We start from the raw sequence: 17,510 nt of genomic DNA, 5'->3' as shown, positions 1-17,510 counted from the left end.
AATCAGTATATTTAAACAGTGTTGTATGAGTATTGTTTTAGCTGTGTAACTAAATATTTATTGCTGGTATGATACTTTTCATGCTTTCGTTTGACATTGGTAATTATTTGTCATGAGTTATTATTTGACGCTGTCCCCGTTGCCTGTCCTGAAATTATTATAACTAAATTACATTAACTAGAATTTGGTCTCAAGGGCGGGGTTCTTTGCCTCGTGGCTGCAGGCAGGGACGCGTCTACAAAGGGCCCCCGGGCTGTTATGGCCACCCAGAATGCCATAACTATTAAAAAACACACGTGAACCGTAACTCGTTTTATTGCTGCGTCACACGTTACAGTACTTCGCTTGGTACAATACTCTTTCACGTGACTGGCCATATCATTTTCTACCTTCTCATCTCCGCTCACACTGCCCTTGATTGGCGGTACTGGTTAGTGTCTGGCGGTATTCCGGGAGACTAACACACCAAGGGACGCGGGCTATCCTGAGAGTGACGGCGACGACAATTAAGACACGCGACGAATTTAGTGGTTAGGACGTGGTAGTCCGGACGGTATGTTACAAAAGAGTTCACTAGTTACTGATTACGAAATTGGACAAAACACTACAATTGACGATTACGCATGGCTGATGACGAACACTAACACTAACACCTAAGTATGGTAACAAAGTTTACCATACACTATAAACTATGTAGCACACGAAGACGAGTCGTAGTCAAGTCACACATTTTAATGACAGACCGTACGACACGTCATACGGCCGATTTAGGGCCGACCGTGGAGCCGATGAAACGGATTTGGAAAATATTACCTATTGAAGCTACATGTTTCCGGCGCGAAAAGTGAAGGCTCCACGTGCGCGGAGCTTCCGGTCCTGGTGAGTGCTGGAAGGCTACTGACGATTTTCCCTGGCAACCCGGCCAGGGAGGGGAGGAAAATTCGCGGGAAGTTACAGAGTGCGGGAAGATGATGCTGGCCAGTTTTGTGAACGTCAAGAGTTTACAACTTCTTTAATTAATTATTGAGAAACATCTGACATATTAAAACTTTTAGTTCGTGTTTGTTATTTTAATTGCATATTCACTGAATTCCCTTTTGCGCATTGCCCCACCCGGCCGGGTGCTTCGTGTATACAGCCGTACGTGACTTATGTCACGCCGTTCGAGGCACTGCTCCCCCCTGCACTATGCTACACGCGCGGGCGTGTTCATAGCACTTGCACTGATTCAGGTGTAGAAGACATATAACGGCCTGTGCTCTCAGAGAGACCACCGACGGCGGCATCATATTTGATCAACTAAATCACACACCGTATTATATTTATGAGCCCACGAGCGTGTAAATAAATTCAAACAAATATCGTGCGTGGAATATTATTAATTTATAACATCTGAAACAATCATCTTCAACATGGCCTCATGGCTGTGTGATTACCACGGCTGACTTACAATCCTTAGATTGTCGATTCGAATCCCACCAGCTGCGAAATATTTTTTTTGCACTTGTAAAAATTAATACGGCACACGCAACATTTCAAAAGTAATAAATATATTTGAATTAATGAATGCAAATAAAAGTAACTTTATTAATTAAATTGTACATTTCATTTCACTCCTTTGTATCCATACAAAATAGTGAAAATTCAATTAAAAATAATTCAATTTTATTCATAAAAGTATGCAGAGGTAGATTTTATCATACAAAAGATAGAAAAATTAAAAAAAAATTCTTCATCAAAGAATATAATAATTTTTAATGCCTAATGCCTTTGGTTGCAAAAAAATTTACGGCTCAGTCTCAGGCCGAATATAATATTTCATTTTCTTCTGGATCTATAATTTCACCAATATTTTGTTATGATGTTGTCACATTAAGCTTTCCTCCGTAAACCGAATTTACAGACAACCAATTTTTTATTAATACTTTATTGCGTTTCTTTGTTTGGTATTCCTATGCACAAAAATTTGAGTAAAGGTGTTGAATATTCTACACCTGTGCCCTAACAATATTCCTAGTGCATGATAGGACATGGGCAGGGTTTTACTTTTAGCCAACAGATTTTGGTATTCTATATGTTGCCATTCTTTTGCCAAAATTACGAGCATGCACAGAGTTCATATTTTTCTTGATTTCTTCCAGGTAGCTGAACCGCATCTGGTTCCATTAACTTGTTTACATTCATTTTTATTATCATCAGGAGATATTGACGCCGACCGCCAATGCTCCTCTATGTCGCATAGATCGCTATGCCTCATCAATGTCTCAGGAAAGCGTGTGCACTAAAACGCGCTCGGGCAAGCACTGTAGTGTAGGAAGTGCAACGGGGATAACACCATGCTACGTCGGCGGAGGAGACCGGCCGGGTGTGGCAGAGTCGGACTGGGCCGGAAGGCCCCGGGTGGCTGACCACAAGCCAGGGGCCCGAGACTAGATGATGGTAGATGGGATACTATCTGAAAATACTGAGATACACAAATTGAGATAAACAAAATATAAAATTTAATTATCAACGATGTAATAAATTATTAGGTACGGACAATAGCACATCAGGTTACGCACTACCAGTATAAAAGGACCTCCCTTAATAGGCTAGTTTAATATAACTCGATCTCAGTTCAAGGTCAAAGATATTCCAATAATTATTAATTATATTAAACACACATTTAAGAAAGGAGTTATTTGTAAATTGTTTGACAAAAGAGACTGATATTAATTATATAGTCTCTCCTCTAACATTAATGGGCTGTAGGTTATTTTATTTTCCTAGTATTTAATACACATGTACATTACCTACCACATACCTTTAAATATTGTGTTTTTGTTTTTAAATTACAGTTACATAAAATAGCAACCATTGAGTGTTTGGTTTCTTTGGTAATAATGTCCTATTGTTGGCCTTTGTATTATGTATAACACAATTCAAACATGTATATTAAATATAAGCTGTTGGATATCTCAATCAATAATAAAATAAAATAATAAGTATAACAAATAATATATAAAGCTAGCCAATCAACATTTTTTTTTAAAGAGGAGAACTTTCAGATAAGCAGTTAATGACTCGATCGTAAAAGCTGCTGTTCTCGTCATCCTTGATTCGATCCGATTCTGTGTTTAATATAATCAACGATTCCAACAGTTCTTGCCCCAGTAGAGAGCGAAGTCTCGTTTTAATGCGCTTCAACGCTGAAAATCGTCTCTCACAAATCACTTGCGTGAATGAAATTGTGAGAATAACACAATATGCAACATATAAGGTGGTGTACGTGCTGATATGCATGTTATACTGTGATAAAAGTTTACATGCACATGGTATGCAACTTTGACAGACGTCCAAACCACTTCTGGAAAAACACATGGCGTCCTTTGCTGTTTGGTCTAAGTCTAAGACATCTTCTTAGTCTTCTTCCTCACTTTGTGAATCTGAGTCTTGCTTATGTTGTCTAGGCGAAATGTGCTTATCCCAAAGAGTTTTAGACAGTTCATTAAAATTATTTGCAAAATATTTCATTTATTTTAACAGCAACTCTCGATCGACATTTTAAATTGATGCAAGAGACTTTAGTGCGTCATTAGAAATCCCATTTTCGTTGATTTTATTGAGGTTTATCGGGTCCAAACATGCGGCATATTTCATTAAATTTCGTTTATTTTAACTAAAGCTGTTTGATAATGTCTTTGTAGACAGAAATAGAATAGAATCTCTTTGGGTCTGTAGCCAATAATGTTGCTTCATTTTGGCATAACTCATCATGTTTCTTCGTTTTTTTTTATAAATTCTACGTAATGGCAACGTACCTAGTTTGTATGTCGAGATCAATGTTTTCGGTGTGCATCAAGTCTTTAACATCGGATGCAAATAAACTTGCAGCTTTGAAAACATCATCAAAAGTATCTAAATATCTTCGTAAATTCATATCTAAACATTTGATGAATCCCCAAGCTTTAAGATAATCCAATGTAGGGGTTTGGAGATATTGGCTTACTGGGGTTGATAGGTCAAACATTTTCTTGAATGTGAAGGCTGTCAGGATAGTTTCAAATTTCAAAAAGGAATCCATCAATTCCTTTGCTTGGAACGAAACCTTTGGCTCGAAGATATGGCACTTCAAGTTTTTATTAACGCGATGTATCGAGTTTTCTCCATAACAGTGGTCAAGGCTTTGTCTTTAGCCCACCATTTCGTTTTTCCAATATTCTGTAATCGTTTCAATTTGTCTTGTCCAGCTGTTAATTCTGAAATTTTGTCAACCCATAGAGATGTGCGCTTAAATGATTCATGAATGAATACACTGAATACACTTTGCTTCAGTACAGCTTGACGTCGCGCCTCCTAGCACTAAGTTTAAAACATGTGCATAACAATGTGTGATAATTAAAGTTGGCATTTCTTCCTTTAGTTTTGCTTGAAGACCATTATACCTGTCTGTCATATTTCCGGCACCATCAAATGACACGCTAATAAGATCTTGCAAACCAAAGCCTAACTGGGCTATTTCATTGTTTACAAGAGCTCGGTAATCTTCTCCTGTTGATTTTCGGACAGGGACCATGCTGAGCATCCGTTCTTGTGGGATCCCATTGTTAACACAGCGTTCGCAAATTGCAGCCTGGTCAACAACGCCAACATCCTGACAAGAATTCACATTGAGGCTAAAAGATTTTGCCACCTGGATTTCTATAACGATTTCTTGTTTAACATGACGTGCACATATATTTATTAATTTATTTATAGTGGTTTTTGACAAAAAGGTAACAAGCCTACCTCGACCCTTACCTTTTCCTTAGTCTTTTCTTTTTTGCATTCAGTAATAGCCTCGGATATATGGGCCTTAAGAACTGGATAATACTTCGACAACAGGACAACTAAATTTAAAAAGTTTCCGTGATTGTGCTTTTGGTTGTCGTCAGCGATGTCCTTTATGAGTACAAGGCCTCACTTTTTCCACGATAAGCAATGCCTTGTTTAGATATAAATAGTATTATATCAATTATTCTTTTCAGGACCAGACGCCTATTGGAAATCTCTTGCATATTCTTTCGCGTGAGATGTTGTTCCACATTTCCCCCTTTTTTATTTACTGTAAGCAAGGCGACCACGGCTAACTGAATACTGTGGCTTTCCTCGTGTTTGACGAGTTGCTCATAAATATTTTTTTTGGACGGAGTAACACCATCAATAAATTGACTTCTTCCTCCTTTTTTTTTTTTGCGTCGTCAGACGCAAAACACATGCAGGCAGTACAAAATAGCTTATTTAATTCAAGAGAATAAGAGACATATTCTCGTCGAATTAAAGTTCCTGTTGGTAACTTTCGGTAATAAACTCGATTTCCATCAAAAGGCAAACTGCTTTTATCACCCGAAGGTTGGATAGGGTGAACAGATAAGAAACTTAATTTCTCAGCAGTCGTAGCATTTTTTCTTGGCGTAGCAAATTCAGAAAGTTTTTGAATTTCACTGTAATCATCGTCTGTAAATGTAAGTGGCGTTAGCGCAGCGCTATCGATATTTGCACTAGCTCCGGTATCGCTAGAAATTGAAGTAATTGTGTCTTTAAGATTATAAATGCATGCATTTGTTTCTTGTGATGCTGTGTCCTGCGTGATTAGTATCATACAGCCGCCGCTGCCATGCTCTGTTCTGAACTATTTGCATGCGAAAGTGAATCCAATTTTTCGTCTGACTCAAATATTGATGATGATGATGATGATGATGATGATGATGATTATGATGATGAGGGTCCTATAAAAATAAAATATTGTATATACATATTTGATAGCTATACACATTCACAAAAAATCATTGAAATCGGTTGAATGGTTTCGGAAATTTAATAAAAATCCGCCTTTTTTCCTCTACAACAATACGAGTAAAGGGAGCCTCATTACAAAAGTTCAGCTATCTAGGTCCGAGGGATTGGGCTGAGCATTAATGAGTTAATCAGCCAGGACTTTTGTATATAATACATTAAGATTTCTAAAAATTGAGCATTCTCTAAAATATTCCGTACATATGTGTAGCTTAAAATTCATAAAACTGAAAAAATATATAAAAAGACGTAACTTTGGCTTAAAACAGGTAATTTTGACAGATTTTAGAATATAAAAAAGGAATTAAAAAGTGAAACTACAGGTGAAACTAACAAATATGTAAAGATTTGATAAATTAGAAAAGAAAACAACTGTATTAAATTAAATCTACTAACCTGGTTGCGTTTCGCTCCGATTTGAGGATCTTCAAGCTCTTGAGATGTAGACGTGAAGGAAAGCCAGGATTGCATTGTATTCGAAGCCGCTGTTTGTAATTTTCCGTTTCTCGGAACCAGATTTGTGTTTATATGCCGCTGAATGTGACTGAAACCATTAAGTACATCAGTTTGAGTATTAGACATGTACAAAGGCTCCAAAGTAACTTTTTTTCAGAAGGCAATTAAAATAATATGAAACTTACCTTTTCCACTGTAATGGAAAATTCAGTATTTTGATGTATTAAGTGTTTAACATAATATTAGGAGAGTTAAAACAAACTATACGCATCACACATAAAAACTTAAAAAAACATCAATAAATTCCAAAAAAAAAAACAACGTAATATTATGAACTTGCAATAACTAGAGTATCGGCGGTAACAGCAATACAAACCGACAAAACAATGGAATACGATGCCAGGAGCCAGGAGCGAGCGTCGGGGATTCCCCAAACACAAGATTCTTTACTTGCGTAATGCGTTCCGTTTCATCAGAAATATGAGATGAGAGTGAATAAATACGTTACGTTCGTTAATTGTTATTTATAAATGTTGCAGTACCGAAGCTATCGAGTTTTTAAGAACACCTAAAAATTAAATTCAGTTTTTTTAATATCTATGAAACAATGTAAAATGTAATGCATTACGCTATAATGATACACGTCTAACTAAGTTGATTCGATCAAAAGTTATTGCCGTTCAGAAAAAAATTCATAACTAGTTTCAGGGGGTGGCTTGCTCAGATTCAACCATTCTTCGAATTTTTCTTTTTCATTTCTCTCTAAGTGTATGAACGAACTATCTGATCTAGTTTTACATTGAGGTCGCAAGAGCTGGGACCCAGCCTATCCTACGGTTGCCGCAAGCCCCGCAAGCCAGACTCGTGAGGGCCCGCGCAGGCTGGGGCCCGGCTGGCAAGTGCCACCTCGACTATATGGCCAGTACGACACTGGGGTGTGGCATATCCCTCCGCCGAACTAAAAGTGTGTTTATGTATTTTTTTCTCCCACAGGAACATATTAGACTTTATTTTCATTGTTCAAAACTTTATATTTTCCAAAATTATGTTGCACCGTGCGACTTGTCCCAAACCTGGCCGGTTCAGTTTCCCGCGAAAATCAAGTGTTTTCCTTGGGAAGGCTGGCGGGGAGGGGGGTCGCGCGCGGTGAGGTCGGCAGTAGCCTTCCGGAGCTCACAGAGGCCAGCAGCCTCCGTGCATCACGAGACCAGCATTTTCCTTATTTTCACCGACATGTAGTTTACCATAATTAATCAATTTATTAAAACCTTTTCCTTCAGTCCCGTGGTCGGTCTCGATTTACCGTGTGGCATGTAACTTAATTAATTAGTGCTCCAAGACGAGCGTGCTACGTCATATGTAAGTACTGTGTAAGGACTGCGAGATGGTCCGTCGGCGCCTCACGCGATATCTTAGCCAGTTGGCTTCTTAGTTTTAGCCTGCACGAGGCAGCCAGTAGGCACTACGTAACCACCTTTCTAACGCATCAGTATCTGGGACAGTTCCAGGACTCATGTAGCATCACCGGAGTAGCAGGCCTACATGATCCTAGCTTAGTGTAATACGTAATGTTATTGTGTAGAGTGATCTTGCTTAGGGTTCTAGTTGTATTATGTTTAGAGTGCGTATATATAATCGTCGTGTCGTGTCAGAACTGAATGACCTTACCAGGTATTAAATTCACTAGCCGCCACTGAGAGAGTGGCCGCCCGTGTGACTATTCATTTCGGGACAACCATAACGGCCAGGAGGGGTAGCACATTGTAAAGGGCTGTGCTTGATTAAATTAATAAGTTATAACACGGTGTTTTCTTGGACTTATCAGGCGTCCCGAGTGGCCTAAACAGCTCGGGGGGCCCTGCTGCATCGAACTTCTGCCTCTCGCCTCAAGGCCAAACCTACCCCGAGATTTCGGACAGAACATAATACTACTAAATTTACACAGAGGTAGTGGGGTTCGTTTCAATATATTAGGAGTGTTAGTGTGCCAAATAAAACCTTATGATAGTGAATCTTTCCGGAATACATTGTGTGCACTTAAATGGCATAAAAATAAATAATTGTACCTTCGAAAGTACTTGAGAAAATTACAATACACTTTATTGCACATGATAGTGCTGTTATCTGTATGATATTTTGCATAACAATGTACTAATGGATGCCAAAATGTCTTTAGAATGCTTTGAAATCAGTTTCTAGCCTCGTTTTGGGTATAGTTTATAAAAACGTTATCTTGTTCGTAATCTAAGAGGAATTGGGTTTGGATAAGTTCTGGTATTCGGACTGTGTGTTATTTTATAGTTGTAGCCCAACAGGTTAATGCTTATTCTATCACTCTTTCTTTTATTTTGGAATAGTAATCTTTATCTTTTATAATAATTATATATAATTCAAATAATCGATATTTGTATATTTTTTTGTCAGTTCAAAATTGTTTCTACGTTCAAATATTTTATGGTCCCTTTTATTTTCTATGGTTTCCTTCCGGCTGAGTGCCTGCTAGCGTATGCGTAGCATGGTGTGTTATTGCTTGATAGTGTGATTTTTCTATAATAATGGTGTGTATTAAGATTATTTTTATTAAACTTTGATATACGTTATTGATGGAGTGTTAATTTGTTTAGTAGTTTTTCATTATAATTGTGGAGATGGCGAAGATACAGTTCGATTAATATTTCCATTTTTGTTGTGTGAACATGCTTTCCAATATGGCTGCGTGCTATGTCAGTTTCGGTGTTAAGAATTAAATCGAACGCGGTTGCCGTTTGTAAAACACGTATTGTATTATTAAGGACGAGAATGTAGGTCTTACATGAAGGATATTATTTTGTAACTTGTTGTTGTACGAAACCTTTGAAATTCAATTTATTTATGTCAACATTGTTTAGTTGAAACTATTATTTGTGTAAAATTTACTATTAGTTATTTATATTACATTTATTAACTCTTTAACGCTAAATTTTTAAAGTTATTGCATGCAAATTTCCCTTTTCGTATGTAGCTGTCAAATTCAATGTGTTGACAGGTGAATGTAGGCTTAAACCATTGCATTTATTTTGACCAGTTTTTGTAATGGAAGTAGTTTTTTGATACATTATAGATAGGGGTATGCAAAATTAGCATTTGCGATAAAACGGTGTTTTACGCGAATTTTGACATTTGAAAGCGAATAATCACGAATTTGCAATAAAATAATTTTTACGCGAATTTTAACAGTTTAAAAGGAATAAACCCGATATCCACATTATAGGATACTATATTTACGCGAATATTAACGTTTGAAAACAAATAAACCCGACATCCATAACTATTTGATTAAACTATGCTAAAAATACGTACTTCTGATGAAGTCCGTAACGTAGGCCTAACCTAGTGCAGAATTAGTAAATCAACACGGCCGCCATAATTCAACTAGATTACGATACGCTGCTTCCTCTCACACGCGAACATGTGACGATGTTTTTAGTATTTATGGTAAGAAAAACGGTGTAAACATGTACAGAGGCGAAATTGAATGTTTTGAATAACACGGCCGCCATAATTCAACTAGAGTACGATACGCTGCTTCCTCTCACACGCGAACATGTGACGATGTTTTTAGTATTTATGGTAAGAAAAACGGTGTAAACATGTACAGAGGCGAAATTGAATGTTTTGAATAACTTTAACAATGTAAGCAAAGACGTGAGTATAGTTTGATACACTTGTACACAAAACATCAAACAAATACGCAGTAGCTACACCACACGTGGTTACTAGCTGAGCTCACATGATGCAATCAGCAGCAGCTGGCAGCCGGTAGGCTGCGCGCGCAGTCACGCTCACGCACACTCACACGAAGTGACAACAAAACAAAGCTGTTTACGGCCGCCCCGCGCGTGGATGAATATGACAAACTTGTAAACAGAAAACGGTATGAATTGAACTTGTGTGGCGTGGTAGTTGTGCTCTAATACTTACGTGGCGTAGGCCTACATATTTATCCGAAGTAATAAATATTTTTAACAAAAATGCGTTAATTTACCGTAGTTACTTTTGTTGACAAAAATGCCGAAACCTGTATTGACTGCCAAACAACGGGCCGGAGAGTTTTCACAACACAATTTGTATGCAAGCGATGAAAAAACCATTTTCTGTCGTTTTTGTAATGTGTCTGTGACATGGGACCGCAAAGACTCATGTGCGAAGCATATTGGTGGTGAAAAACATAAGAAACGGGCAACAGAAAGTGTGAATAACTTGGTGAGCGTAGCCTACTTACTGTGTTGTTTTTAATTGATATTCATTTATTTTAAGTTAACTTTCATTTAAAATATTGTTTGCTGTGTTGATTAAGTGTTGTAATAATTTTGAAGCGGTAATTTACAGTAAGCAGTTTGCCAATGGTTTGAAGTGAACAATTCAGTGAGTACAGTAAGTATTTAAATAAGAATTGAGAAAGACATTCAATTTTAATTATACCTCTTTAAATGTCATCTTTTTTAATATTAAATTGTTAGTATTTGGTGTGTATTAAGTGTTAAAATAATTTTCACTAGACTTGAGATAGGAAATTGGTATTACTGTTATCCATTTTGGTAGTCAAAATAACCTCCCTTTCAGAGAAAAATAACACCGATTTTCCAGAAAAATAACCTCGAATTCTGTGAACAAATAAACACGAAAAGTGCATACCCCTAATTATAGATAATGTAAATAGCAAACACATTTTGAAATACCTAATAATCATTTTAAATGTAAAGACGGCGGTGCTGCCTTTTTAATATTAGCATTTCATATTCATATTTTTGAGTTTGTGTGAACATTTTTGCTAGTTTTTTTTTTTTTTTGTAAGAATTGTGAGGTTACTTTATTTTGGTAATTTGTTGAAAATGTTAATATATGTTGGTGATTGCATTTTGGACTCATAATTTTATTTTGTCAATATTTCCTAACCATATGGTAATTTACACTTACAAATTAAGGCCCAGCCACATTTGCACAGTCCCGTCTTTCTAATCTGCCTGACTGTGTTTTGTAGCCATGTTGTCCGGTAGATTTTCTGTAGCAATGTGCTACTTTAACTGGTCTGATGCATTTGGTTCACGTGATCATTCATAGAGGGAAGCTCAGTAGATTAAGGTAAGTGCCCCAGTACTCGTCACTGCTCCAATGGTCGTCACTAGCAACTTCAAATGTAAATAATAGAGAAGTAGCTCAATATATCGCCAACTTAAATATTGACAAAAATTTAGTCGACGTTCTAGCTGAAATTACCACAATAGTTTTCGGAACAAACACTATTTTCAATCAAAAAAAGTCCGTGCATCAAAAGTTCGTAGAGCAGTGAAGATAAATAGGGGAATTCCTATACTAAAACACTAAGGACGTTAGTGCACATTTTTACTTCTAATTCTGTAATTTTTTATGTTTATTCGTGATGTTTTGGGCTGAATGTGTTTGTTAAATGTTCTTGAAGAGGTGAAAGTGTTTATTTAAAAAAATTCGTTTTCTTTGTATGATTTAGTTAGGGTGACGAAAACCGGATCAATAAAAACCTTGTATTGCTAGTGTTCGTCATACCTGACGAGCACTGGTACATTTAATATTTTATTTAAAGTTGTGCTAAGTTACACCCTAAAGTTCTTAAATAATATTGGTTCTTTGTTGTTAATAGACAAAGTACGTTATTATGATCAGATCCAGTAGTCGTCACCTATGACGACTTCCGATGCATGTGTATGACGACTTCTGGGTCGGAAATTACTTTACTTTATTGATTGCAAAAATTGTGTAGGCATTGTTGTTTACATTAATTTAGGGGTCATTCGATATATATTTTGACATTAATAAGTAAACTAAACATTGTAATGTGTCTCGTTCTTTAATTACAGGGCAAAATGCCAAAACGGAAAATACTGTTGTATGAAGAGTCAGCCATGGAAGCTGCTCTTAAAGATGTAGCGAATGGTATGAGTATAAAATGTGCAGCGGAAAAAAATAGTGTGCCAAGGAACACATTGTCCGATAAACACAAAGGCAAATCGCCCTTGGGTAGGAAGATGGGCGGGCCCTGATTCATTTTTATATTTTACTTGTGATACCGCATAACATGCTATGTTATGTTGCAGCAACGAATTGAGTCGTATTGCGTACACGTACAGTATGACGTCGCGTAAATAATAATAAATATAATATAAACAATTAACAATATTTGATAATTAAACAGTTTTTGTTAACCAAGAAACAATTAAATCTCATTAGAGCGGCTTTATTATATCTCTTTTAAGATAAGAACAAAAAAAAACGTGAAAATACGCGATAGTGAAAAACAAAAACATACATATTTCTAATTTGTAAAAAAATACTTTGTTACGTTGTTTCTGTTCCAATCTCAAACTTTGTCTACACACATAATACCTTTAATAAACAGTAAAAAAACTTAGACGAGGAATTTCCAAATTATACTTTATTAATAAACAAACATCGTTCTTTGTATCGTAAATTCATTGAATATGCGCGCACATGCGTAAAATATACAAGAAATGCGAGTAACAAAATGCAGCCGTGTGTAACGTTTCGTTACTCGTTACTAGACGGCACACCCGTTACTCAGTAACGAATACATTCGGTTTGCTACAGCTCTATGTGCTGTCCCTCTTTGTTCCGTGAGTGCTGTAAGTAAATTCAAAATTTAATGAGGATTATTCATTATATTACTGAACGATCTTTATGAAATGCCATTTTGATGTTTAAAATATAGTACCAAATAAAATTTGAAGCCCAAATAGTACAATACTACCATTCTGGATCCATGAATTAAAACTAATGCAGCCGAAATCGCACATGACGACTACTGGCACAAACATGTGACGAACACTGGCAAACACGAAAATTTGCATGACGACTACTGGCTCGAAATCACACTTTTTTCAAAATTATAAATCTACAAAAATAATTTGTGTTTATCGAAGAGTGTTGGATAGCATTGTAGAGTAAAGTTTGAGGTTAAAAACAAACATGTAGGGGCAGTAATACACCTACAAGGTTATGTACACAATTTTTTTTTTTTTATAAAACTCTTCTTAGCATGACGACTACTGGTACATCTACCTTACTATGTATATTTATCTAAGGTTTCCTCTAGAACTTTATACTAAAGAGAAATTACTGTTAATAAATTAATGCAATTTCAGGACTTTTTAAATTTTAACTAAAAGTTTAATATATATTTCTAGCAAACCTATAAACATTTTCCATTTGATGTACTTTTTCGGGTATTTTTTTTTTCTGTTTCAAAGTAACATAAATGAAAAAATTTAAGAAATGTTGCACCAAAAAAAAAAAAATTCATTAAATCATTTGTTAAGAAATTATTTTTATGCAATTTTATAGTTCATTACAATTATGTTTCTTATTGCCAAATATTGTTTGTGACATCAGATGATGCTGACTGATGTCTATCCTCTGAACTTCAAGGGGAATTAGGCCTTGCCATTTTGCAATTTCAAATATTTTCATACTGCTTGGAATAAAGCTTCCAGTGTTAATTATTTTTAGTCAACATGGCATAGGACTTAGCTTTGGCCAATTATTGAAGTCAACACTTGTGAACTGGTGTGATTATAGGTAATTATAGTTGTAGTTGCCCATGTTAAATAATAACTTATTACATCAAAGCACTTACATATTAGAACCTGTCAGTAAATATGCAGCTGCAACAAGGTACATAATGTCTGGGAGATTTGATTGATGCCTTTACATGCCAAAACATTGTGATAAATAGTTCAGAATTAGATTCTTAGCAAAAAGATGGAAAAATCCAAGATGGCAGGGCCTATAATTTGCCTTAAGTTTTCCAGTCTGGTCGTAACAGATCCACTCAACGCATCAGTCAGATGTGGCTGTAAATGTGGCAGGCCGTTGATTAGTATTTTGTAGCAGCGTGCTACATTCACTTGTCTGATGGTTGTGGTTCACAATATACTGCATAGAGGGCAGCTTGGTATATTGCAATGGATATTTATCTGGGTAATTCTGATGGAGAGCCACTTTTGTGTAAAATACTAATTCTTCTAATAATATTAAACACATTCACACATATCATTGATACCATGGCTCCCACCATTCGATTACTGGCCCTGGACCCAGGATCGGAGAGGTGCCCCCCCCCCCCCCCCCCCTCTTAACAAACACACACAATTTTATAGTCACATGGTACATTATAATTGCATGGTTATTTCTTACCTATATTCTTTTTAAATGTTGTTTAACCTGAAAATTCAGGGTAAAATTATGGTTACTATTTGTAAGTCCAAACTAAGCTTTATTTATAAAATTATTTTACTTTAAAATAACCACAGGGATTATGTATATTTAATTCCACACACTGAGATAAAACTAAACTGTGATGGGTTCGGGCCCTGGACCCAGGGGTCCACCCAGCCCCGCCCTTGTGGGGGCCATGATTGATACCATAGCTAAACCTGAGCATGGGAGTAAAGGAAGAAACTGAATAATGCTTTCTTAAACATTGAAAGGGAATTTTGAAGCCTGATGACTCACATTGTTTAAAATAAATAAAAAATTTCTAACATGTTTTTGAAGAATTTTCTAAGGGGGTTTAATATTTTCTTACTAAAACTTTTAACACTGACTGACAGACACCACCCGGTATGTCTGGAAGCATGGAATTATGCATAGAAGTTTTCTTAAATTAAGTATGTGAGCACTAAGAAAGGATTTTTGAAGTTAAAAAAAAAAAGGAAATTTGTGTTTTATTAGACTGCTGTTTATTATTAAAAGTTGTTTGTATCAGCATTTTTCATAATTCATCAAAATTGAGAATCATGTACTTTCCCATTGGACACACTGCTAGTTCACAATAATTTTACACCAACTGTTAACCTGAAAATATAATTTTTCTCATGTGGCTAACCTAACCTCTACTCTAAATGGTTATTACTGTGGAACGACTTGTTAAAATGCAGTTCACTTTTACAGAATAATTAGAAAACACGTTAAGAAGTAACTAAATGCATTTTGGATTTTACAAAAAGAATATTAGAGAATTAGTCATATTTTACATTTAGTCTTTGGTATAGTGGGTCATAAATAATCCACTGAAAAATAAAATGTCTACATGTAAAAAAACTTGTAAAGTGTATTAACATATCTTGTCTTAAATAATTCTCAATCGTAAAAATGGTTTGTCAACCGCGTTTGTAAAATTTGTAAAACAAACTTGTTTCTTTGCTGCTGAAACTTGGGAAACCCTGTACATAACAGACAAAAGCTTCTGTTTTTAACAGTTGTGGTTTTCAAACTCTCATCCATCTTGCAAATTAATTGTCAATCATGTTTATTTATAATTATCTAACATGTAAAAAACTCTTATAATCCTATTAATAAATATAACAAAATTAAAGTAGCCAAAATGGGGATATGCATTTATCACATTTGCGATAATGCAAATTTTTTAAGATTTTTTTGATAAACTGTGAATTTAAAAAAAATTAAACAATTCACTTTCAAATGTCTGAATAAAACAAAATTTCTGTTATAAATGAAATGACATCAATTTTTATGATAAGTGTTCTTAAACCAAAGGCCACACATGTTGCTTTCCTCTACACATCTTAATTTTGTGCTGTTTCCGTGAAATACACTGCATAGAGGTTTTACTTGTTCTTCAAGCTTCAAGTAATATTATAAAATTCATTCATTGGCTTCTTTTCACATAAATACGTTTGCCTTGTACCAAATAAATTCTCCAAAAATATCAAATTTTGCATTCTGAAGCGAAATGTAGTCAGACTTTTTTATTGTATTACTCAGTAGACTCCTGATTATCTGGGGTAATGACAGGCAAGGGGTCCACGGATAACCGAAAAACACTGTTAAAGCAATGTAAAAAAAAAATTTATCCCGGCTATTTAGACAAAACACTGTAACGTCTGTCCCTCAAGGTAATGCCCTAATTCGTTCCAGTAAAACAGCGCTAATCAAAACTGTGCTAGTCACTTTTTTTTTCCCATATAAGAGTATTTTAAACAAAATAATTCATTTTCTGAAAAGGGAAGTTCGATTGCTGACTACCATTTTTATCAAGACACTCCAGTTATAATGAATAATTTGTATGTAAACAAATTGGAAGTACCTTTAAATACATGTTGAATAAAATTTAGAGATTAAACAATTTAAAATTAAATTAAAAAATTCACATGTTTTTTTTTTTACATATTAGGGCTTGAGCATAACATTTTTTTTTCCTATGAAAATACTACCAACATTTCTTAGTTACAAAATAATAATTTTATTGATATAGAAGATATATTTCTATTTTAATAAGAATTTAAAAACCATAAACTTAACATTTTCTATTAGAAAGATTATTTAACCTGTTAACATAATTCCAGACTGTTAACTAAATACGTGTATGCCATGATTTGCCACTAGCGATCCTAGTACCTCGAAGTAAACTAGACCTCAGATCTTCTGGCTTTTCTCTCCAGAGATGCTGTTATCATGCAAGATGGCGAAATATTAACGTTTGCTGAACACTTGGGCAGTTAGAAATAATTATGCAATGAAGGAAGCGAATAGTTGTTGATTCGTCGTATTATTAGGCTATTGCATTGTATTTAATGCTGCATAAGTGCCATTGTGTTTGCGCAGAAATAGTGAGAAATTATTTTTGTTTTTATGGTTTACAAAAGTGAAATGTGGCACGGTTAATCTGCAACCTGGATAACCCACACACGGATAATTGGGAGTCTACTTTAGTATATGTAGGTATAATTTTTCTGTGCGTGTATTTCGTGTACTGTTTGTGTTAAGAGATAAGCTTCAGTGCTGTCTAAATTACATGATTTGGCATTAGGGAAAATATATGTTAATATTTGGGTAAAAATTGATGTGAATGTACAAAATAGCTTTTAAAATTACACTTTCAGCACACAAATGCATGTCGCAGCCATAAATGGCTTTATGGTTTCAGGTTATTTTTTGTTGATCTTTTGAAGAATTGTTATTGTAACAAATGTATGTCATTCTTTTTATAGGGTTTCGTAAAAGTGGTCAAGAATAAGCAGTATTTCAAAAGATACCAGGTAAAGTTTAAGAGGCGACGTGAAGGCAAGACTGATTACTATGCCCGCTTGCGACTTACAAGACAAGATAAGAATAAATATAACACACCGAAGTACCGTCTAATTGTGAGGTTTTCCAATAAGGACATAACATGTCAGGTAAATTTAAAA

The 17,510-nt window shown here is 35.4% G+C and overlaps 1 protein-coding gene across 1 annotated transcript in view; it reads left to right on the top strand.

The window, feature by feature from the left end:
* Positions 1–8,717: 8,717 nt before the first annotated feature.
* Positions 8,718–17,510, top strand: part of LOC134536040 (uncharacterized) — a 42,323-nt gene continuing 33,530 nt past the window's right edge. Inside the window, exons 1-2 of the mRNA XM_063375559.1 lie at positions 8,718–8,828; positions 17,313–17,498. Of these exons, the coding sequence (XP_063231629.1) occupies positions 8,826–8,828; positions 17,313–17,498 (189 nt within the window). The 5' untranslated portion in view covers positions 8,718–8,825. The remainder of the gene's footprint in view (positions 8,829–17,312; positions 17,499–17,510) is intronic.

Source organism: Bacillus rossius, chromosome 1 (assembly GCF_032445375.1).
Source record: "Bacillus rossius redtenbacheri isolate Brsri chromosome 1, Brsri_v3, whole genome shotgun sequence".
NCBI lineage: Eukaryota > Metazoa > Arthropoda > Insecta > Phasmatodea > Bacillidae > Bacillus > Bacillus rossius.
Note: the sequence above shows the minus strand (reverse complement) of the source record. Positions and strands in the feature narration are given on the sequence as shown.